At 46.3% G+C, this 22,390-nt stretch overlaps 2 protein-coding genes across 3 annotated transcripts; both read left to right on the forward strand.

Moving 5' to 3' along the window:
- The first annotated feature begins 2,025 nt into the window (after positions 1-2,025).
- On the forward strand, positions 2,026-10,465 carry EXO5 (exonuclease 5). 2 transcript variants are annotated; one of them, XM_019545562.1, is made up of 5 exons: positions 2,026-2,126; positions 2,223-2,449; positions 3,729-3,833; positions 5,639-5,811; positions 10,374-10,465. In XM_019545562.1, exons 1-5 carry the CDS (start codon positions 2,050-2,052, stop codon positions 10,443-10,445), a joined length of 654 nt encoding a protein of 217 aa, XP_019401107.1. In that variant the 5' UTR covers positions 2,026-2,049; the 3' UTR covers positions 10,446-10,465. The 2 variants fall into 2 exon arrangements, with proteins under 2 accessions (XP_019401107.1, XP_019401106.1); XM_019545561.1 differs by lacking the exon at positions 10,374-10,465 and adding an exon at positions 7,057-8,491 and having other exon boundaries at positions 2,035-2,126.
- On the forward strand, positions 10,438-21,945 carry LOC109317090 (tapasin-related protein-like). Its single transcript, XM_019545559.1, has 9 exons — positions 10,438-10,577; positions 12,066-12,296; positions 16,499-16,765; positions 17,211-17,552; positions 18,168-18,494; positions 19,363-19,443; positions 20,241-20,257; positions 20,349-20,389; positions 21,862-21,945. Exons 1-8 carry the CDS (start codon positions 10,451-10,453, stop codon positions 20,361-20,363), a joined length of 1,407 nt encoding a protein of 468 aa, XP_019401104.1. The 5' UTR covers positions 10,438-10,450; the 3' UTR covers positions 20,364-20,389; positions 21,862-21,945.
- Positions 21,946-22,390: the final 445 nt, after the last annotated feature.

Genomic DNA, 22,390 nt, shown 5'->3' on the forward strand with positions numbered 1-22,390 from the left:
CTGGCCTACTTTCCAGAGCTATCATGGATAAGTATCCAAATACCTTCCAAAATCTTCTCTAAGTATACTGGCAACCCACGTCCCCTTTTCAATGCGTTTAGGAGCCCAAATCCCATTGTCTTTCAATGAGACTCCTAAGTGCATAGGTTCCTTTTGGAAAATGAATTTCGGGCTCTTAAATCACTTAAACACCTAAGTGTTGCGGTCTGCGGGGAAGAGAGTGGACATGAGTGACCTTCCTTCTGTGAGAGATCTACACCAGATTCACAGGTATGATTTGGTGACTCATTTTCTCGGCATGTTGAGCTAACTGGTCTGAGCCCGCCTCTGGGCGAGCGCGGCTGTGCGGTACGGGGCACTGCAGACCCATTTGTGACGCCAAACATGCAGGCGTGCCCCTGCCGCTACTTTGCAGTTTGGAAGTGGGGGTTTTGACCCCAGGAGATCCTCGGGTCAAAAAAACCTGCATGGAAAAAAAGCAGGGCGGCGCACATGCACCACCCAGAATGAGAGCCTGGCAGGCCAGAGCCGTGCTTCCAGCTGCAGGAGCACCGCGGCTGCAGCTTCCCCGGCCCTCAGGACCCCAGATAAGGCTGCTGGGCCCTCTACCCTACCCAGGGTAACCTGCCACCTGCCAGAGCGCATGTGGCACAGGTGTTCGATATGAAGAATATTCGACAATGTATTTAGAAGAGCACAAAGCAATGAGAAGCTGCTACAATCTTTTCCTCACCTGTCTTCTTTTTAAGCAAACAGTAATGCCAGCCTCTCTCACTCGGGCAGATTGTCACTGAATAACTCATTCCAAAGCATGAGGTCTACTGCATTGTAGCCAGCAAATTGTGCCAGGTACTCATTGCATTTCATTACTCTCTCACCAGGAAGTGCTTTATATCATGAGCATTATCTTCTCTCTGCTAATTCTTTCTCCTCCAGCATGGCCAACTCAATCTGACTTCATTTAGGGAGATTTAAATGTTTCAAATGAATGTTGACAACCAATGGATCTGAGAGGGCAGAAGAGTGCAGCTCTCAGTAAAAATTAAAGGAGCCTTGTCACACAAGGGCTGGGGGAACATGCTATCTGCCTTTCCTACCCAGCTACCATGCTCCTTCTCCGGCTTTGATGATACTCTCCATCTCTGATACTCTGCTATTGCTGCAGCAGACATGAAAAATGATCAGGGGAAAAAGAGGTTTAAATCCATTTTTAATAACCCAGCACTTTGCTCCCCACCAGTGCACACATTATAGCATCCCTTAAGAAACAAGAGTGAATTTGGAAGGGGTCATCAGGAAGGCTGCAGGGTGAAGAAATGGCAGTGTGTGTGCTTGCAAGGAAAGTGCACGAGGTTTGTTGAGTTCCCAGCAGTGAGCAGGTCCCATCTGAGTACGATGGATTCATCCACTAATTCCCTACAGTGATACACGGATACAGACTCTCCCCTTGGACAAGCCTCGCAGCCGCTAAGAGCATTTCATTTGATTTTGCTGCGCCGTGAGTTTCAGACTGTAACCTGACTCGGCACAAATTGCTGCTGGCGCCATGAGCTTTACAAGCAAACAAGGCCCACCATGGCGCAGGGGCTGATGCAATGCACGAAGCTCCTGGGCCCGGCTCCTCAGACCAACAGCGTGCCAAAAAGGAGCGCGCTTGTAAGTCTGGTTGGCTAACACAAAGTCGCTGACTCGAGCTAATTTTAATTCGTTTAGAGAACAGTGCTGCCTTTTGCCCCCGCAGGCGCAGGCCCGGCTTGCTGCCCCCCGCTTGGCCGCACCCGGCCTCGGCTGCCCCCTCGCCCCTCAGAGCTGCGCGCATGCTCAGTTCGTCCGCGCACGCCAGGCTCCGGCCCCAAGCCCAACCGCCTGCCTTGGGCCAGCGCGAGCCCGTGCGGAGCGGGGCGCCGTCCCGCGCGCCGGGATTTGGGGGCCCGCAGCCGCTCTGCGCAGCCCCGCGCGCCGGGACGGGCCCTTGCGCGAGGGGAAAGGGAAAGGGGCCGGGCCGCGCGTCTGTCCTTTCCGCCCTCCCTCTCTCCTCAGGGCCGGGCCATGGCGGGGGCAGAGGCCGATGCCGCGGGCTTCTCGGACCTCAGCGACTCGGAGCTGCTGCAGGCGGAGGAGCCGCGGTAGGAGCAGCCCCTGCCCCGGGCGGTGCCTGCGGGGGGGGGGGGCCGCCCTGCTTTTTCGGGGCAGAGGGTTTGTGCTAATGGCTCCCGTTGCAGGGAGGCCGAGGAGCCGCGCTCCGCGAGGGGCCCCGACGGCGCGGGCAAACGGAAGCGGGCGCAGCGCCCGCTGGACAGGTGCGCCCTGCGGTACCTGTGCGTGACCGGCCTGGCCGGCCAGAGCTGGTGCGAGCAGCAGATGGTGTTCGGGATGGAGCAGCCGCGGCCGCTGGCACCGGAGACGGCTGCGTTGTTGGACACGGGCAAGAGCATCCATCTGGCCAGAGGTGAGGGCACGTGGGGCGCCCTCGCCGCCCCCTTCTGCGAGCGCCCCTGTGTTGGGTGACAAGCAGGTGGGATTAAAAGCAGGTTTCACAGGACAGGCTGGGTCCAGCCGTGTGATCTGGCCTGCGGGTTGCCAGGCGGGGGTGGGGTTGGGTTGCCGTTTGAAGCCCATGCCCCAGTCCCCCTGGTCCACCCTGAGTGCCGTGGGCGGCACGCACCACAGCAAGCTCCAAGGCCGGCACATGCTGTACAGGGGGCTGGGTGGACACAGGGCACGCAGTCTATGCACTGAACCCCAAATCAGAGTGCAGGGCATTGCATGGAGCCAAGTGCCAAGTGCGGTGTGCACGCAGCCAGTTCAGCCTTGTGCGCTACATGCAGCACGTGTTGGCTGTGCACATGGCCCACGAGGCCCTGGGGGTCCGGGGCACTGACTGCCTGCAGCACCCTGGACCAACCCCCAGTGCTGCTTGCAGTGCCAGGTCCAGCCTGTGAGCAGTGTGGACCCTGGGCCAGTGTGCACCCTGTGCAACAGACAGGCAGGACCCAGTGCCGTGGCTGCTCCGTAGGGGGGCTGTCCCAGCCTGGCCTGCGGACTGGCATAGGGATGCTCAAGCCAAGCAAGTTTGCCACTCTTGCTTTAAAGAGCTGCTTAGCAGGCCCTACAATAACTATCTTTATATGCTTCCTTCTAGTCTGTAGATAACCAGTGTGGGGGAAAAGAGAATCTTCCACAGTCAGTGGATATGTTTTGGCAGGGGGAAAGAAAGAAAACAGCTTAATTTGATCGCATTTTCCCAGAATTCATGGTACACTTTCATTTTCACAGGAAGTCAGGAGAGCCAGATCTTGCTCCTGACACAAGGCGAATGGTTTGGCTCTCATGCCTGTTTCTCTTCTGGTGTCCCATGCATCAGTGTCCCCACACTTAAAAATGGCAGCGGGGGCACTTGAACTAAAAGTGACTTGACAAACTTTAGTTCAAGCACCCCTGCCATTGTTTGTAAGTACAGGGATGCTGATACAGGAGACATGGTGGCGCTTTAATTAGAGCAGCTCTTGGAGCCACTCTTATTAAAGCACTATCTCTCCCATCCCCAGAGATTTGCAAAAGTGTCCCTAGACTTTAGTCTCAGCTGGATTATTTAAACTGACACCTTTTTGGTGTTGCCTTTTGTCATGCCAGTACCATTCATAACAGGACCTGATCTCAGCCAAGAGCCTCACAATGGTACCATGTTTAAAATATTAATTATTGTGTTTTTTTCCTCTTGAAATCAGAGCTAGAAGTCCATGACCTGGTAAAAATACCTACTACGAGCAGGGAAGATTGTTGGGCAATAAAAATACTGAATCTTCTTTCAGTGATTCCAGTCCTTCAAGCAGGTAGGTAAGCCAGCAAAAGATGCTGGCAGTTTTTTTTATCTTTGCACTCAATGCGTATGTAAACCAGTTAATTGTACTCCTGAAAGCAATGACAACAGGGAAAGCAGTTGCCAAGCAGGAAGTATGTCAGCTGGGGCTTTAGCTTAATTCAAAATGAAGTTTTCAAATGAAGTCTTTCGCTGTTTCTGTTGGAGGAGCTGCTCGGTGGGTGCTTAGCTGTTTCTCAGTTTTGACTTTCATTCCATTTGGATAACAAAGCTAGCTGGCTTGACTTCATATTTTGCATCCAAGATGTTTAGATGGGGAAAACCATCAAGTTTGTAATAGTAACGTAATTAGCTGTTGAAGATTATCAGGGCATGGGGTCAATGATGCAATTGCAGCCTTTAAATCTAGCTTCCTAACAGACGTGTTCTGGATCAGTGGGAGCCACCCTTTTTGGCAGGTGTGACACAAGGTAAGCCCTGCCTCTTTCCTGTGCGCCATTGATCAGGTTCCCACGCCAGATCTGCAGCTCTGATTTCTGCTCCCTTCCTGATCTTCTCTATGTTCCCTGCTCCCTGATCTGGCACATGGCTCTCAGCAGAGGCTGCCTGTGCCACTTGCAGCTTGCATGCCTCAGCTTGTCCACCTCTGCTCTAGATCAGGCACAAATTGCTGAGCACGATGCAAGAATCACTCTTTGCTTCACATCATAGAGGAGGTAGGCTAGATGATCATAGTGGTTATGACTGTTTATGTCAATGGTTCTCAGGCTTTTTGGACTTGAAACACCCTCGATAACTTTTGTGGGTTGAGCGGCACCCAAATTCAAATCCTGATTTATATATTACAGTGCTTATCCCCTTGCAGAGGGGCAGAGCAGTCAGGGTTTGTTCAGGCAGGGACAAGCCTGAAATTATATCCTCATACCTCACTTAGATTATATCTTTATACCTCACCTAGATATAATTTAGGTGATATCCTTATACCTCACTTATCCCCCCACGCCCTGAGGCACTCTAGTTGGGAATCACTAGTTAATATGATTGCACAAAATTCTGTCTACTTTTGCTAGAGCAATATGACACACAGGGTGCATCTACACGAGAAGATTATTACGCATTAACTTAGGCTGTGCTGTAGCATGGCGGTTAAAAACCATGCTAATAGCCTACTGCGCAGTGTTATTAAGCTAATGCGCAGTAAGCGTCACAAAAATACTGTGCACTGGCTTTACTGTGCAGTATCTAAGGGGCATTAATGAATGTGTATGCACCCTCAGACACCTGAGTTTGTGCTGTTACAATCTCTTGTGGGTGGACATCTCTAAATTTGCATTATCCATATGATAGTTTTGCATTTCTTGCTAAAAAAAACTATGGATTTAACAGATGCATTGATCTTATGGCTCACTTCTCCCTCTGCAAGCCTTCCTTTGCTGAATAGGTGATGGTTGCCTACTTCCCTGGTAGGTGATCAAATTCATTAACACAGGCTAAACTAAGATAATTGTTACAATTTGTACCTAGCTTGACCTGTTGACTGTTTCATTCCAGAATTGATGAAGAGGGCTTGAAGCCCAAAAGCTTGTCTCCTCTTTCTCCCAGCTGTACAGCTTGGTCCAGTGAAAAACATTTTTTGACCTTAAAAGTCTTGCTTCTACCTCACAGTAGGCATGGAAACAGGGAATTCTCTTAGTTGGGAATCTAAAGGTCGCTGCATCGGTAATAAGAGTTCAAAGAAGTTTTTGATGTTACTTTAAGAGAGAATCGTCTTTATCTTGAAACCATGCTAGCCTCAGAAAACATCCTCTTTTATATTAGGTGGCCATGTACGGGAGCTTCCAGTGTTTGGAGTGATAGAAGGTGTCTTTGTGAGTGGGATTATAGATGAACTCTGCTACAATACCAAGGGAGAGCTGGAGCTGAATGAGTTAAAAACACGAAGCCGACCATTTATGCCTGGTAAAGCACAGAGAAAGAAAGATCATTTCCAGGTGAGCAAAATATGTTCATGTATCTCTACATAGGAGGATCCAAAGATGCATACTTGCCCAGACACGAGCAGCTGAGGGAGTTTTTGGCCCACTTGCTTATTTCTTAATATTAAGCTAACACATTGCGAACAGGGAAGTGCAATGTAATGACTTTGTCTTTGTGCTGTTCCTGCCGTGCCAAAAATATTGTACAAATGATTCTACAAACGATAGCCACAGCCTGCACTAAAGCATGGCACCCTGCAGCTACATTACATGGCTGTTTAAAACAGCAAGTGAAGAGAGCAGATGCAGATGAAGTTAGAAGATGAACTTTTTGTAGCTGGAATATAGTGACCCGAACTGGAAGTCAGCCAGGGCATCAGAGGTAACAGTCCTTCTCTTGGGAGAATTTCCATAGGTTTGTCTAGTAAATTGTTAGAGGGTTGAGTTTGCCTTTTCCCAAAAGTGGTGAGATACAAAATGTCCCAAGGTGCAGGATCCTAAGATATTATTTCAGTAGCGACCTGTGGAGGTGAATATCAACAAATGAATTGTCACCACTAAATCCTCTGGAACTTGCATGGTTTGCACATAATTAGAAGCTTATTTGAACTGCGAGAGCCAGCCATTCATAGAGTTCAGATCTGCTTTCTGGTGCGTCTTTACAAAGTTGTTGCACAGTTCCCCAAAGAGTTAATAGGAAATGGGGATCAAGATGCCCCCGAGTGGCTTGAAAAATCCCATCTTTAAATTTCAAGTCAATGAAGTCTCATTATGCCAACTTCTCTGCTGTCTTGAACAAACTATTCATACCTAACAATATATATGCAAGTGGCAGCTAGGTACAGACATTCAAAAAGCCCGAGGTGGAAGTGATATAAGTTGCATGGTTTTCTGTAAATGGCATAGTTTAGATCAGTAGCGAACAGAACACATGTTCATCCTTTGGTCAGGAGCAAATCTTAGACTGGGTCCGCTATTTTTTTTAAATCAATCTATGTCTAGACCGTTTTGTGTGCCAAACTTCTGTTTCGGGTGTAGATGGGTTTCCAGTCACTTATGGACATGGGCATTCTCATGTATAAAACAATCAGTCGTCAAGGGAGTATTGCACTCCTATTTTGAATTAAGGCTGATATTTGCAAGGAAGATTTACTTTCAACCTATATACCTTTGTGATGGCTGCACTCCCTAATGTATGCTCTGCCGTAGTGAGATGTTTGGTCACCTGTTGAGTATGCGGGCTGCTTTTTCCTCTTTCAGGTCAGCTTGTATAAATACATCTTTGATACCATGGTTCAAGGACAGCTGAAACCGGACGTTTTCACGAATCATATTCATCTGAGGCCAGAGCAGCTGCTTGGGTGCCAACTTAGGAAGCACGCTCAGAAGATAGGATTTATGATCACGTCCTTTGGGGACCTCCTGGAACTGATGCACCTGAACCTGATGTTCTCTGACATCCCTGGCATTGACTGCTTGAAAATTGAATACAGCCACCAGGAAAGCAGCGTCCCCCTAGGGACAGAGGTGGTGCCGTATGAAGAAGCAACGGTGAAGGAGAAAGCCCAGTACTACCTTGCTTACTGGAAAGGACAAAGGGAAGTGCGGGGGGTAGATATTGAGGAAGCCTGGAAATGCCAGTCATGTGGCTACTCGGAGATCTGCAACTGGAGAAAGAAGAGGGCAGAAGGGCTTGAAAAGAGAAATGAACCAAAAAAGAGTAAATGAAAGAAGCCTGCTCTCTTATTAGGGATGCGCTTGGTCTTCTGCCCAGTTAGCTCATCAGAATTAAAGAGGACATCACAATGGGCCAAACTCATTACATGGCTAAACAGGGATCTATCTGTAGCACCAATTGTGAGTTTGGCCTTGTGATTTTAAAGCTCTTATTGCTTTTGATAGTGTTCAGTGTTACAGAAGCATAACTTAAATGTGGGATGAAGAGCCAGAGCACTTTGTCAGAGACGGTGCCAGCTGCTACCTCATGAAACCTAAATACCTACCTCACGTGGGTCTTATTGCATATAACAGATTATACAGTGATTTGAACAGGAGGAGAGTCCGTATCTCTACAGATTTTTAGCAGAGAAGGTTTCAAACTCTAATCTCATATCCCCCCAGCCCCTAACCTTGGCGATTTTGTCTCTGGTTTGTGCAGGGTCACCCACTCCTCACTGTTCTTTTTGATCTAGTGTTCGGTGAGCCATTTTCTTTATAAGACTGTGCTAATCTGTTTCTGAAACACACCAGCAGTGGCCTGGAGGCACAATGAAATGAAAGGGGCCAAACTCTTGGGTTACCTTCAAAATACCACTCACTCCATATAGGTCCCTTTCATAATCTCAGCTAAAATGATGTACAAGGTGCCTGAACATCCCCTGCAAGACACCTTTTTTTTCTTTCCTCTAGTCCAGTGAAATTTATATTTAATGCATGTAGGAGTTTAGGATATTATCTAGCAGGGTCATTCCCATCAAAGGGGCAGTCTTGTTTGTTTCTTATCTGAGCCTTATCTCTTTTCATGTTAAACGCTCTGGATGGTAGTATGCTAATTGCTAACTAGAAGAGAGTACTTAACATATTGCTTGATTTGTTTTTATGATTAAAAGTACTTTGTTTTCATAATGTACTGATTGGTAACAATGTCCTTAACTTTTTCACTACTCTGGCAATAAAATTAATCAAATTTTTCACTCAAGTTATGGTATTTGAAAATTGAGGGCAGAGAGAAGTAGCAAAATCATTACCCTGCTTTTGAATCGGACTAAAAAGTTCAAGTGTTCAAGGCTAGAATAGGTTCTGTAGGCTAAGATTTATGAGCTGGATCCTCAGCTTTAGTCAAGTCTTAGATCAATGAATTGTAATGAAAGAAGGGTCTTTTCTGATCAGATATCCTGTTTAACACAGGCAGGAGATCATGTCCATTGGATCACTCTTGTTGCTCTGTTCTGAACATTTTCCAATTTTTGAGCTTTCTTGTTAAGTCTGGACAAGAGAATAGGCTACACTGTTCTTGAAATGGTCTCAGTAAGGCTCTGTGCAGAAGGGAGGAGTTGCTGTTTCAAGGAATGCCTCAACAAGCCAGTCTGACTTTCATTGAAGTCACCATTGGAGCACAATACTGGAAGGAAGGGAGGCAGGTAGTTATTGTCACTTTGTTTACTGTGCTATTGACATAGGATTTCAGTCTTCCAAGTGATCACTTTGAAAACCGTTCTTGATCCCTAAATGCTCAAAATACCAAAGACTGCTCCAGAGTCTAACCTAAAATCTGTCAGGCACCTGCAAAGTATTCTCACCATAACTTGAGTCTCCTCTTGGCTTTACTCCAATATGATGCAGCCTGCTACTAAAAAGGGTCCATGACTCTGGAAACTTTCAACCAGAAGGTTAGTAGCTACCAAGCTAATCCATGCTTGATCCTCTCCTTGGATACCTGAGGGAAATGTTGTAGGTCTCATGATAATTGAATGCAGGCTATCATATGAGAGTTAATGCATTTCTGTAAGACCAAGGAGTTCTAGACATGATCAGGGTCCTGTTTGACCTGACATTGGGCGATGAATAAGAAGATCTTCTCCAAAAGACGAAAACCAACAGGCTGCATCTACATATGCAAGTAGCATGCAGAAATAAACTCTGGCACAGTTTGCACTGAAGTTAGCTGCTCCTGAGTACAGCATCTGCATGTGCACCCCAGACTACAATAGTTTAAGCCAAGGTGGAGCAGCCCCGGGCTGGCAGGGAGTCCAGGGGGTCAGCCCCCAGTTTCAGGTGGTGATGTCAGATGATGGAGGGGCTGGCTGGGCACGAGGGTGCTACAGTGCAGAGGTAGGCAGCATACAGGTAGCACCCTCATGCCCCCGCCAGCCCAGTCATTGTCTACACATGCGGTGTAGCAGTGTAAATTAGTCTGCCATAGTACTGGATCCTACAGTGCAATTGATTAATTTACTACGCCCTAAATCCAGCCCACATGTAGGTGGCAATGCTTTACTGCAAAGCTAATTAGTCCATTCCACAGTAAAGTGTGCGTGTAGATGCACCCATAAAGTGGCAGGGAAGTAGATTTTCTTTTCATTTAAAAAAAAAAAAAAGGGTGGGGGAACCCTTTCTTGCTTGTAAGGAGAAGCTTAGAAATGTGAACCTCACAGCAGAAGGCAAATAAAAGAAAACACCATCCATTGCATTTAAAATGCCTTCACTTTAAGTCAGCCAAGTTTACATTACAGAGCCTGACTTACAATTTCTTTTGAATATCTGAGGTTAGCAAGCCCGGTGATATTTCAGGCATCACAGAGGCGAAGAAACTCCCATCAGGACTTCACATAGGGCAGGGCTTCTTGCCGGGAAGGGGTTTATTACAGCAGGTGCTAAGAAGTCCTCCTGTAACCCTCGCTAGGGCAGGGCGAGCCAGAAGACCAGCGTGAATGCAACATACTGGCATTGGTTTGTTATAATCTGTTTGCAACAGAAAGAGAAATCTTAGCTTTTTTGGCAGCCACATGCATTTTTTTTAAACTTCCCAGTGGGTCACAAGTCCTGTTGGTAAAACCTGGTGTGTTTTTTTTCAACAGAGCTCTCACCAAGCTCAACGGTTTGAGGAAATCCCGCCCCACAGTGACACAGCAAGAGGAGCCTCCTCTTAGCAGAAATGAAAGTGAAAATAAGACCAGCCGAAGCAGTCGGACAGAAAGAGGGGCTGCAGAGAGTGTCTGGACAATTATATGCTGCTATGGACTTCAGGACTTGTATCCTTGCTTTATGCTTTCTCTGCACCGGTACGTGGAAGTCCTGCTTGTTCTTTGCACACCCGCTCCTGCTTTGTAAAACGGGACTGAATCACGTCAACCCTCAATGGCAACAAAAGGGAAAACAGAGCATGTAGTTTCCAGCAATGATTTCTATGATGTTGGAAAGCTGAGATGATCCTTCTTGTTGACGTGCTTCTCTTGTTAGCTGCAGGCAACTGCTGCCAGTTAAAAATGCCTTTTACCAGGGTGGGGGGGGCGTTTGGTTTTCAAAAGTAGTAAGCGGTTTAGGATACCTCCTTTTTCAAGTGTCCAGTTTGAGGGACCTTTGTAGCAAACAGCCATTGGCCCTTGAAGAATCAGCCCCTTCGAGGTATTTGAAGTTTGGTACCTAACACCCCGCTTAAAATCTGGTCCCTAGGTTTTGGCATCGCAGCAGCTGGGATAAATGAATGGTTTTGCTCATGGCAGCCACTGGAAACCTCTTCAAGCCAGGCTGTGCTGGTGCCCTGGCACCTGGGGAGCGGGTAGTGTCAGAGAGAAGGGAATTGAACTGTTTGTTTCAAATAGAGGAAGAAAAACTTGTAGCTTTCCATCTTTTTTTGCTGCTCCTTACAAAAAAGGTAGGGGAGAATAATATCTGCTCTAATCCATCCCAGACATTCAAAGCAAGTTAGCAACGATAATCCTGTATCACACCTGTAGTTTAACAGGGACCTGGGAGCAGGTGCTGCTAGAGCCAGATTTATAAAGGTGCCTAATTCCTGAGACTGTCAAGGAGAGGTAGTTAGCTCATGTAAGCTCTTTAGAAGATCCCACTTGCTTAAACGTGGTCCTTAGGCTCTGCCTCCCTTTACCATTGACTCTCCTGACAAAATGTTCAACAACTCTGGGCTTCGGTTCAGTCATCTCTGAAACTCAAGCTAATGCTTACTTCGCAGGAGGGTTGTGAGGCTCAGTGAATTGTCTACAAGATGCTTTCATGTCCTGGCATGAAAGCTTGGGCTGAATAGTATTAATATTTTATTGGCAAACTTCTGGCATGCTGCTGTTTTATTTTCCTTTTGTACCAGCTTTCTGAGCAGCAAGTGGACAATGCCCAGTTTGCTTGTGGTGTTTTGCTGTTTGTACTGTTGTTTCTTCCTCCTTATCCTTCATATTGTAAAGTTTTGTAATGGCACAATAAAAAAAAAATCCACTAAAATTCTGGGACCATCAAGCAAAATGAATGGTTTTGGGGAAAAGTAAATCGCTTTCATTATTTTTCTCTCCAAAGAACTAGGTGAATAAAACACCTAATGTTATCTCAACTGCTAAAATTCAGTAAAAAAACCCAACAATTTCTATTATATTTAACATACTAGCAAGTGGATCTATTAAAACTGCAAGCACATAGTGCTTTATGTGCATTTCTTACACATGGAAAAACTGAATTTTAAGATTTCACTGCCCAGAGACCAGCAGCGTGATTTCTTTTTTTTTCAAATGGCATTTGCTTGTGTGCGTCTTGTCTTTCAGGAATCATCAGGCACCATGACGGTGTTGGGGCAGCAGGTTCAACCTTCAGTCAAAGCAGGCGGCTTTTCTGTTCCTTGGAGACACAAGAAGTCATCCTGTTATCGAGTGAAGTAAAGTACAACAGACAGGATGCCTGGCTCCTGCTGGGAAGAGAGAAATCAAACGGCGATGTGCAGAGAAATGATCCAGAAAATCCTCCTCCTGACGACGCAGTCTTGTTTATCGTCAAAGGTGAATTATCTGCTTAGACACTTGAGTCATGTGAACAAATACAAGATAAGTGCAGAATGAATATTGAACCAACCAAAAGCAGGGGTAGGCTCTCTGATCTGCAAGGATGCTGGCAGACACACCTGGATGGCTCGTGCAGGGAGCCATCAGGGAAGGTGACAACGATCCCATGTTCCAGGGCTTGAGGGCAGTATCAGAGCATAGGGACTGGGGCTGCGCCGATATTAATTCACCATTGTCAGAAAGTCTGTGATACTTATTTAAGCACAACCTTTGAGCTTGCTTTTACTCCCTTCTCAAAGAGACCTGGTGTCTTACTGTTGCTTTGTTGTGTTCTTGGCACGGCAAGAGGACTGGGCTTCCCAGATGAGCAACCTGTCTAGTACTAGGGGAACCTTTTTTTCATTGTACCAGTAGCTTCCCTATCTCTGAGACCAGCTTCTCTTATATGTGATAGTGCAGTTGCCATTTCATCCTACCGAGGAAGAGGATTATGCCTGGCCTTCTAGGACGTGATGCCTGCAAAGCCCTGTATGACCATTCCCTACCACTTTCAGGAAGTAGCCAAATGTCATCAAACCCATTTTACCAGTAGGGAAAACAGACAAGAGATTGTGACCTGGCTGAGGTTGGAATTCAAATGCATTAACTAGACCAGACAGCCTTTCAGTGGTTGAAGCATCAATGAACAACACTCTTTTCTTTTCTTAAACCCTCCAGTGTGGTCCCTGGTAAATCTGGCTTCTGCTGCTGTTGACTAGATGACAAATACAGAATGAAAGACCTAAAATGAAGCAGCAGCAGTGCATGTGCATGGGCTGTCAAAGATCCATCTGGAGCATATGCTGCATGCTCTTTTTTTTTGTTCTTACATAGTGTGAGGGGAGAGAAACTGAGCAACACTACAGTAGACACCACTGCACAAAAGAACTTCATATGCATGTGCAGACAGGTGCACAGAAAATGAGACTGAGCATCTACAGAGCCATTGATCATTTCATGCACTCCTTCACATCGCTGGGCCAGCTTTTTGCTCATGTATAAACTATGCCCATGGACTGTTAGGGCTAGGAGGAGACTGTGTAGCAGTAAGTCGTATACCAAAGTGTGGTCTTCTTTATCAGTGGGATGATTCAAAATACATTTTTACTCAGGGATTAGTATTATTAGTGTGGCTACATTTAGCTCCCAGCAAGACATTATAGGGATTTTTAAAATGATGGAAACGTAACATAAAATTATGGAAACACCAAGAAAAGTTTATTGATGGAAGTGTAAGTTTTTGCTTCTGCTATAAAAGGAAAAATGACCAAGACAGCTTTATTCCAATTTAAAACTCCATTCATGGGCAGGGAGCGGACCTTGAAATTCTCTCTCCCAAAGTTACAAGAACGTGAAATACGTTTCTCAAGAAGAGACACATTTTGTACTTCATTATTCCTTTCATTCTGGACTCCGAAAGTTTGGTGTCTGTACACCTAGTGGACTGTGGCACTCAATTTGACCAAGATACTGTTGAGATCAAGAACTTAGAAACATTGAAAAAGGACTGTCTGTTTATAGGGATAATAGGTATATCCAGAATGGCAATAATAAACGCTCAAAATCCGCATGCTCCAGGGTTTAAACCAATCTTTTGTTTGGAATGGAGGCAGATAATCCTATAATTGCCTATAATGGCAGAGTTTCTTGCACTGTTCCTTGAAGCAGCTAGTGCCAGCAAGGGTCAGTGATAATTTGATCAATGTTATTAATAAAAAATATCATCTCTGCTATGAGTCCTGGTTGCCTTTTCCTCTAAACCAATACAGCTACAACCTGGATACCATTAATAACATAATAGTCTACATGAGAGAGAGTGGGAAGATTCCCACGGTGGTTAAACTAGCAGTATACGGGTTTGTGAGCTGGTAATTCCAACCCCATCACTGAGTAACTAGGAGTGATCGGAGCCTGCTGTCCTGCTGTGGGACAGCTCAGCCCCTGGGAATTTATTACATGAAGAGAGACTGCTGGAGATTGCCCAGGAGATGGCAGCACAACCCCCTGCAATAAGGCAGCTGCATTTGTTCTACAACAATAGGGCGTTGATCTGTATCAGATTGTTTTCTACATAAGAACACACGCTCGGAGCTGCTCCAGCGGTCATTTCTCCAGCAAACCAGTGCGACAGACAGAGGGGCGTGCAGTTCATTCCTGGGCACAATGAGAACAGATCTGAAATCTCTGGAGTGCATATTTGATGCATTTTTAGACTGTTTCACTGACAGTTCTTCCACTGGCTCATCTTTCCAAGATATCAAATGCAGCATTTGAAAGTGTAGCAGAAGGAGAAGGAAGGGTGCTCAGGTAACCCCTGGTGATGAGGGTGTTGAAGAACCTAAGCGGACAGACTTAAAAGGGTGTTGCAGAACTTATAGCTTGAGGCCTGATCTTTTTGCAATACTTTTAATTTCTCCCTGTTTTTGTCACTGAAGTCAGCTGCTCTAGCTCTAAGTGAAAACAGATCCAAGCTGAAATATGAACTAGTACTCAAGGTTCATCCTACCTTGTACCAGCTGCCAACTGTGCCAAGAGGGTCTCCTTTTGGCATGGCCATGTATCCTTCACCCTATAGGCTTCCCTTTCCCTGTGATCATGCCCCATATTCTAGGTCAGTTGAGGTGAGATTAGCATAGAGGTCACTAAAACAGTACTGTAGGGATGGCCGTGGGCAGAGCTGTCCTGTATCATCAGCTGTATCAGCTTTGCCCTTACGGAAAAAGTAATATGAACCTAAACCCTTGTCAGATGCTGGCCGAGGTCCTTCTGTAGGTCCCTGTGGGTGGTACGGCAGACTGTAATGTGTGTCCCTCAAGGCTAACCTGAAAACACCAGCCTTCAGGTGACTTCACAAACCAGCAATTAATCATTTTGAAAGAGGCTGTTGGTGGGAAGAGAAATCTATTAGGGTAAGTCCTGTTGGGAGTGTTGGTTATCTTGTGCTGTTGTCTCATCACCATATCAAGTTAGTCACAACACAGAGGGGGAAATAAAGAGAGATTTCTCTTTGGCTTAGTCACAACAGTGTAGGAGGATTCAGAAGAAAGATTTGCCTTTTGGAGTACTTTGCCCTTAGACACAGCGCTCTGCATGCTGGGAGCAATGTGTTAGAGAGGAATCTAATCTGTAAAACTCAAGCCTTGGTCTGGATTTCAAACTTTCCTAAAGAGCACGGTTCCACTGGAATTTCCTCTTTAGCAATATCATTGCGCACGGCTACAGTGGCTTATTTTGTGGCTCACGCGTGACTGCTTCCAAGTGTAGCAGACACTTACATCTTAGCAACAGCGTCCTGAATAAAACGGAGCTCTAAGAGCAAGAATAGTCCTATCCTGGTAAAATGGATCTTATCCAAAATGCAGCCCTTAGCATGTCCCTTTATTCAGGCTGCTAAGCTGTATCCTTTGCTAATTCCTGCAAGTGATCCTCATCCATTTCTGAATGGGTATTCAGAATGGGTGAGCATCTGCATTTCCCATGGACAGCAACACCTCTGAAGAATAAGGCCCGTTCTTTTCTTCGTGTTTCACGCTTTATGTCTGTGGTTGGGCTTTCCTTTGGCCAGTAAAAGGACTATGCACCACCTGTGTGTTTCTAAAGCCTTAGGCTGCTCCTCTAAACAGGGGAAAGGAGCTTTTACCTTTCAAGTGATAGGAATAAAGCAGCAGCAAGTACTGCACAACCTACCAAAAGCTCCACTAGGAATATTGAGACTACTAAAAACTAATGGAGGGGGTTTTTTTCAGTCCTTCCTACACTGTCCATACCACTGTCACTCCCGATTTCCACATAGATTCCCTTGGTTTGCAAGTGAGACGAGAATCAGACCTTTGAGAAGGAGAATCGCTGGCCCCAGGAAGTAGCAAAGGAGAGGAGCCCGCAGTTTTAGTTAACAAGGCGCCCTCTTTCACTCATGTCAGGTCTGAACAAGGGTCCTGTTTTTGAAACCAAATCCATAAAGGTAGATCCTGAGTGTCAGAAGTCATTTGCAAAACTGATTTCCATGGCATATGTTTGTGTCCTGAATGCTGATTGCACCAGATTGAATTTGATATCCTGCCCTGCGCAGCTGGTGTATATAAAGAGTTGGACTTTCTTTGCTGCATATTTATTGAGGTTAGGTGGGATTATGATGACCACATGTGTATTTTTTCATGCAGAGTCGTCAGTGGATATTCTTCAGCATGCAGACGGGGATATCAACAAGCTCAAGTGTATGATTAGCCCATATTTCACAGATAACATCCAGATTCTCTGGCCAGGGGTGGCATCCAGACCTGCTGAATTAAACCCATGGTTCACTGGCACAATAAAACACGTGGATAACAAGTTTACCATGACGGTCTTTTTCGTACAATCCTCAAGTACCCACAAAGTGGAAGATGGCCAGAAGCCTGGAAGCCATGCAAAGAGATTGCATGCCTCAGGTACCAAAGTAATCCAAGAAATGTAGAGTGGTAGTGATCCTAGTTAGATGGCCAGCAAGCCAGTAGCACACTGCTACATAGCACCAAAGGTGTGGAGCCTGCCCTGCTCTACAACTCCACAACATGAGTGACTTTAGCAACCCCACATAAGGCACTTAAGCAGCAGAAAAACTCTGGTGGCTGATTAGTGCTGGCTGTACCATTAAAACGTGTATTGTTCAGATGTATAAAGAAAGGAGTTAAATTAATTTATCTGAAGTCCAAAAATATATGTCCTTGGCAGAGTTGGAGTAGTGTCTTTTTCCTACTAAGTAAGATATAAATTGGTTCAGAGATGTATTTGGTAGCCGTGCTGGTCTGAGACTCAAAGAAATGCAGAAGTCTATACAGCTCTTGGTTCAGAGATGCATTTTTATTCGCGTGTCTCTCTTGCTTTGTCTCCGAGGCGTGTTCCTGGTACGTGCTGGGCCTTCTGTTGTTCATTCAGGCTTGAAGAAGGACGTCCTCTTCAACTGTGCTTTCTCAGTCGATCACCACGCAGATCTAACCATCAAATGGGTATTGCTTCGGAAAGGGGGAAGCAAGAAAGTTTTATTTGCTTACAAGGTCTCCACCAAGAAGGTGGAGCATCAGGATAAGCGAGTCGAGGTGTTCCTAGCTGAGATCCCCCGGGGAAACGCCTCGCTCTTGCTAAGAGGGGTGCAAGTAAGAGATGAAGGAAACTACGTGTGCTCGGTAGCTGCATCTTCACTTCTTGGGGAGCAGGACATCAGACTGCAAGTGCTAGGTAATGGCTCTTGGGGGCAGGGTTTAACATATGCGGGGAGTGCTCAAAATACCTTGCAATTCAAGGAGGCCGTTTGACTGGATTGAGATGAGGCAAAAGCTGCAGGCCAGTTTTTGTTTTGCAGCATAAGGAAGAGACTTGCCTTGACCCTGAACTCCAGGTGCATTGCTTGGCCTTTCCGAAGGAGCCCGCTGGAGATGGGTGAAGGGGGAGAATCTGAGAGGCTCTCAGTCAGGAGCTCATTTTGGTTGCCCTGTGGTCTCTCTCTGGCTTGCTTTGACCTGCTTTCTTGCCATTTAACTGTTTTTCTGTGGAATCGCTTGAATTAAATATAATAGCGCATAGGATGGGAGACAAAGAAAAGTCTGCCGCTGCTTTTTGCTAAAGGTGTATCCTTTAGAAAAACCATTGAGCTCGTCTACAGTGGTCACCTTTTAAAAAAAAGACAATCGCTATACTTAGAAAGGCATAAGCTCCTTGACATGGGGGGCATCAGAAGATGCCATTTTGATGGTATGGAAAGATTCCTGTCTGGTGGGAGATGGAGAGTGTTTTTAAGAGTGGGGTTAGAGTTGATGTAAAGATGCAGCATTGTCATAACTTCTTCTTTGTCAGAAAAACCAACGGTGATGCTCAATGCTGACTCCCTGGCCTTGGTGGAAGGAGAAGAACAGAAGCTGGTCTGCAGTGTTAAAAACTTCTATCCTCTGGACGCCCAGGCGCAGTGGTTTCGGGAGCCGAAGAAGCAAGGCATGCTCCCGGATGTGATAAACCACGTTCTCTTTAGTAGCCACAGGGAGAACAGCAATGGGACTTACAGCTACTCCAGCTACTTCCTGCTTACAGCCTCGCTCAGGGATGATGGGCTCAAATACACTTGCCACGTGGCCCACCAAAGCTTGACGTACCCGATCAAGAAAAGCGTGATGCTGAGAGTCACAGGTAGGGTTTTCACTTGAGAAAACAGCCGGTCTGTGTGGAGGAGAAATCTGTTCTCTGACCAGTATTGCCCCCATCAGTGTTAAGGGCTTGATTGTTTAATAACACCAATAAATCTAGTGTAGAAGGAGCAAAGTTCTTGCTCTGATGATGGCCTGGGGGGAGCAGAGGAAGGAGGAACTTCCCGTGGACTAATGTTACCATGTGGTTAGTAGCATTTGTGTGTTGTAGCTCAGATCTCAAAGAGACAGTGGAGAACAACTCACAACTGGATGTCAACCTTAGGAAGACCATTAGATGCTTGAAGTCTGGTCCAACCGTTCTTCCAAGTATATAATCGGTCCTGGAAGAGAGATACCAAAGAAGCCTTGGCTGTCATCCATTTTCTTTGGAATTCACTTTAGTGGAAAAGAGACAACTTAAAAGGGAGTCTTTCTTTTGGACGGAGCCAACTACAGAGTAGGCAGTGGCTTGGAAAACGTTAAGAAGCCACAATAAAAATTAATAGCAATCACCCATAACATGACTGTAATGGCGATTGGGTTATTTTGCAGCTCTGTTTTCAGCCATCAAATATCAATGGACATTTTACTGCCAGCCATTACCTGGGGATGAATAGCTAGTGCCTAACCAGTCCTCTAGCTCCATTTGCTAATGATATCCAGGAAGTGTCTTAAAGATTGATCTTGGGCACAAACTTATTGGACTGTCAGTTGTGATTTGTTCTTTAATCCTCTGCAGTCCAGTTTGTAACACATACTTGTTAATCTGGCTTGGTTGGGGCAATGATGAACAGTGTTCTCTGTGTAGCACCTTGCATGATTCCTTCCTTCCTACAGTTTGTTCTTAAAATTATTCCTTTTTTGTGTAGGGGCAGAATCTGTCTGGCCCTTTGGGGTCCTAGGTGTCCTAACTGTGCTTACTGTGCCAGCGTGTTGGTATCTGTACAAAGGTAAAGCAAAGCAGCAAGGCTTTGGGGAGGGAAGAATTTACTGTTGGCAGGATTTTCATAGATTTCATAGACATTAGGGCTGGAAGGGACCTCGGGAGATCATCGAGTCCAGCCCCCCGCCCAAAGGGCAGGAAGTCAGCTGGGGTCATAGGATCCCAGCAAGATAAGCATCCAATTTACTCTTTGTGCCATTCCTTTGAAATTCAAGAATTTCCAGAGCTGTCCTGGAATGTATAGATCTGGGTGATTTTTATGGCACCTGAGAACTTTAACTGTAACTGGGCTACATGTGCAATTCATGTGAAACAATGAACTCCGGCACAGTTTATTGCTCCCTGGCACAGCATTTGCACGTGTGCCTGGGACCGCAGCACGCTGAGCCAGGGAGGAGCAGCCCCGGCTGGCAGGGGGTCCCAGGAGTCAGGGCTGCTCTGACCTGGCTCAACGTGCTGCAGAGGGGCTGGCTGGGCCACGAGGGTGCTCCAGCGCAGGACCAGCCAACAAGCACCCCCGCACCGTAGCACCCTCATGCCCCAGCCACAGCCAGCCCCGTCACAGTCAGTGTTGCGTTTTGCCATATGCAACTATGCCACTGTAGGATCGTACTTGTGTTGGCCAGCACTATCCCACAGCAGAATTAATTAGTTCACTGCAGTCTAATAGCGCCGCACATGTAGATTAATCAGCTCCACGGTAAAGTGACTCATGTAGACTCACCTGCTGAGCTTTATTGTCCTGCTGCTTTGAAGCAGTATCTCTTGTTCATCCTTCTCACTTACCTCTTTTTTTCTTTCTAGTGATGACCGCTGGTCAGGTAAGCTTATTTTACCAGTTGGAATATGCAAGACTTTTATGCACTTTCCATTGGGCTGTTCTCTAATGCATTTCTATCTTCCAACTTTCAGCCCAGACCCTACTAGAATACAAGGCTTTTCACTCCGGGCAGGTAAGGGGCAAAAAGATGCCCACCGGTAAAATGGAGCAACGTGTAAGGAGGTGGCTACATATTGGGATTTCTCAAACACTCAACATTGGCCTGAAGTCAGTAGGGTTCTTGCCACTTGGAGCAGAGTCATACCAACACCGAGCCCTTGTGAAAATTGCACCCTATATCATTAGTGGAGTCAGTGGTTAAAAAAGGGAGCTCTGCCACTGAGTCTTCATCACCTTGGGCAACTCATTTATCTTCTTAGGGCTTCCTTTATGTATCGGCCACATAGGGAGGATGATATTCATCTGCCACTCCTGGATGTTTGTCAAGTAATATGAGATACTTGGATGCAAAGGGCTTGAAGGCTGCTTGCAGATGTATAAATCCCCCCAAAAATCACACGTTGCTTTTAACTTGGCGCACCCCATCGCTGAGCCCAGCATGAGGCATCGCAGTAGTTGGACCCAGCTCGCCCATCTATAGATCGGGCACTTCAGCAGTGCTTTTATTTAATAGCAGGGCCAAAAAGCCCCACTGAAGTATGCAATCTTTACAGGCGCTGCAGAGCTGGGTTGAACTAATGTGCTGCCTCTTCCAGTAAAGTGCAGTTTATTGGGTTTTTTTCCCACATCTGTCAGCGACCAAAAAGTCCTGAAAACGTTGTGTCTGTGAAGTTTCTTCCATTTATTCCCTAATACAAACAACACAAAGAACAGTTTGTTTTTTTCCCCAATATATTTCTATAGCCAGCAGAAGTGCAGGTTAATATTGCTTTCCCTGGGAGAGCGGCAATATGTACTGACATACAGAGCATCCCTGCGTGGTGTTGCACAGGCAGCGATGTATCCATAGGAACTTGGGTAAAGCTCTGAATGTGTGTGTGTGCATAAATCACTATCACCAGGTCAGCCTGTTAGCTGCTTTTGTTTAATCTGCACACGATACAAGAACCATGATTTTAAAAGCTGTCTAAAGAACCTGCGGGTGTTGGGTTTCCATCCTCAGTCTAGATCATCTGAGTGTGGTGAACAAGCCAGAACATCTGTGAAGGAGCTCTCACAGTTACGGAGAAGTGGGAGATGATTCCCAGTACTGGAACAGAGGAAGATCCCCTGGTGTTTAACTGGCAGGGCTGGTGGGGAGAGGCGAGAGACGCTGTGTTTTAGTATAAAAAAAAATCCATATTAAGGTTAAAATTTTTCCCCTCAGAAGATGCTTGCTGGGGTTTCGCTGACATTATTAACCACGCAGTGCAGTCTAGGGGCCGCTGCTGAGATCGGGAAGCAATTTTTTTATTTATTTTTTTTACCGCCACATTTGTACGGGGTTGTTTGCCTTCCTCTGTTGTTGGGGCTGGCGTACAGCCCTCTCCCTTGGATCTCTTAAGCATAATCAAGAAAGAGGCTGTAGCATCAAGCAAGGATGTCTCTATGAAATCCTTCCCTGGAATCAGCATAAAAATGCCATTTTGTTCCTCTCCCTTCCACAACAGTGTTGCTGAGCCCCTTTGCGACAGCTGAAATGCAGCCAAAATTGGAAAGAGAACCTGCAGGTGCCGTCATGCCGTGGCCGGATCTCCATCGCTTTAGCTATACCTGGTGTCTGGAGAAGCCCTACCCTGGACTCTGTGACTCCTTTTACCCTTTTCGGTCATTGAGAACGAAACGCTGCTCCTGGCAAGGGGAGAGTGAGAAATTGTCCGTGTAGCACACAAAGTCTCCGAGGTATAAATAAACTGCACGGGAACTTGTTGGACGACACAATGGGGAGAGAGCAATTCAGAGGGCTCTTAGGCTTTGTCTATACACGGTGTGCACTGGTGTAACATTGCTGGTTAACAGGGTCGTTATTGTTCCAACTGGTGATGGTTATAGGGGCACGTTAGTTCCCGTCCTGTATGACATAACCTCATCTGTGGTGCAGGGAGGGGATTTGTACTGCATCCTTTAGGCTGCCATAATTCAAGCAGTGCAGCTGTTGTGTATACAGGACCTTAGACGAGTTCTGTCTAAATTT

The sequence above is a fragment of the Crocodylus porosus genome, unplaced genomic scaffold (assembly GCF_001723895.1).
Source record: "Crocodylus porosus isolate Cpor-Errol unplaced genomic scaffold, CroPor_comp1, whole genome shotgun sequence".
In the NCBI taxonomy this organism is placed as follows: domain Eukaryota; kingdom Metazoa; phylum Chordata; order Crocodylia; family Crocodylidae; genus Crocodylus; species Crocodylus porosus.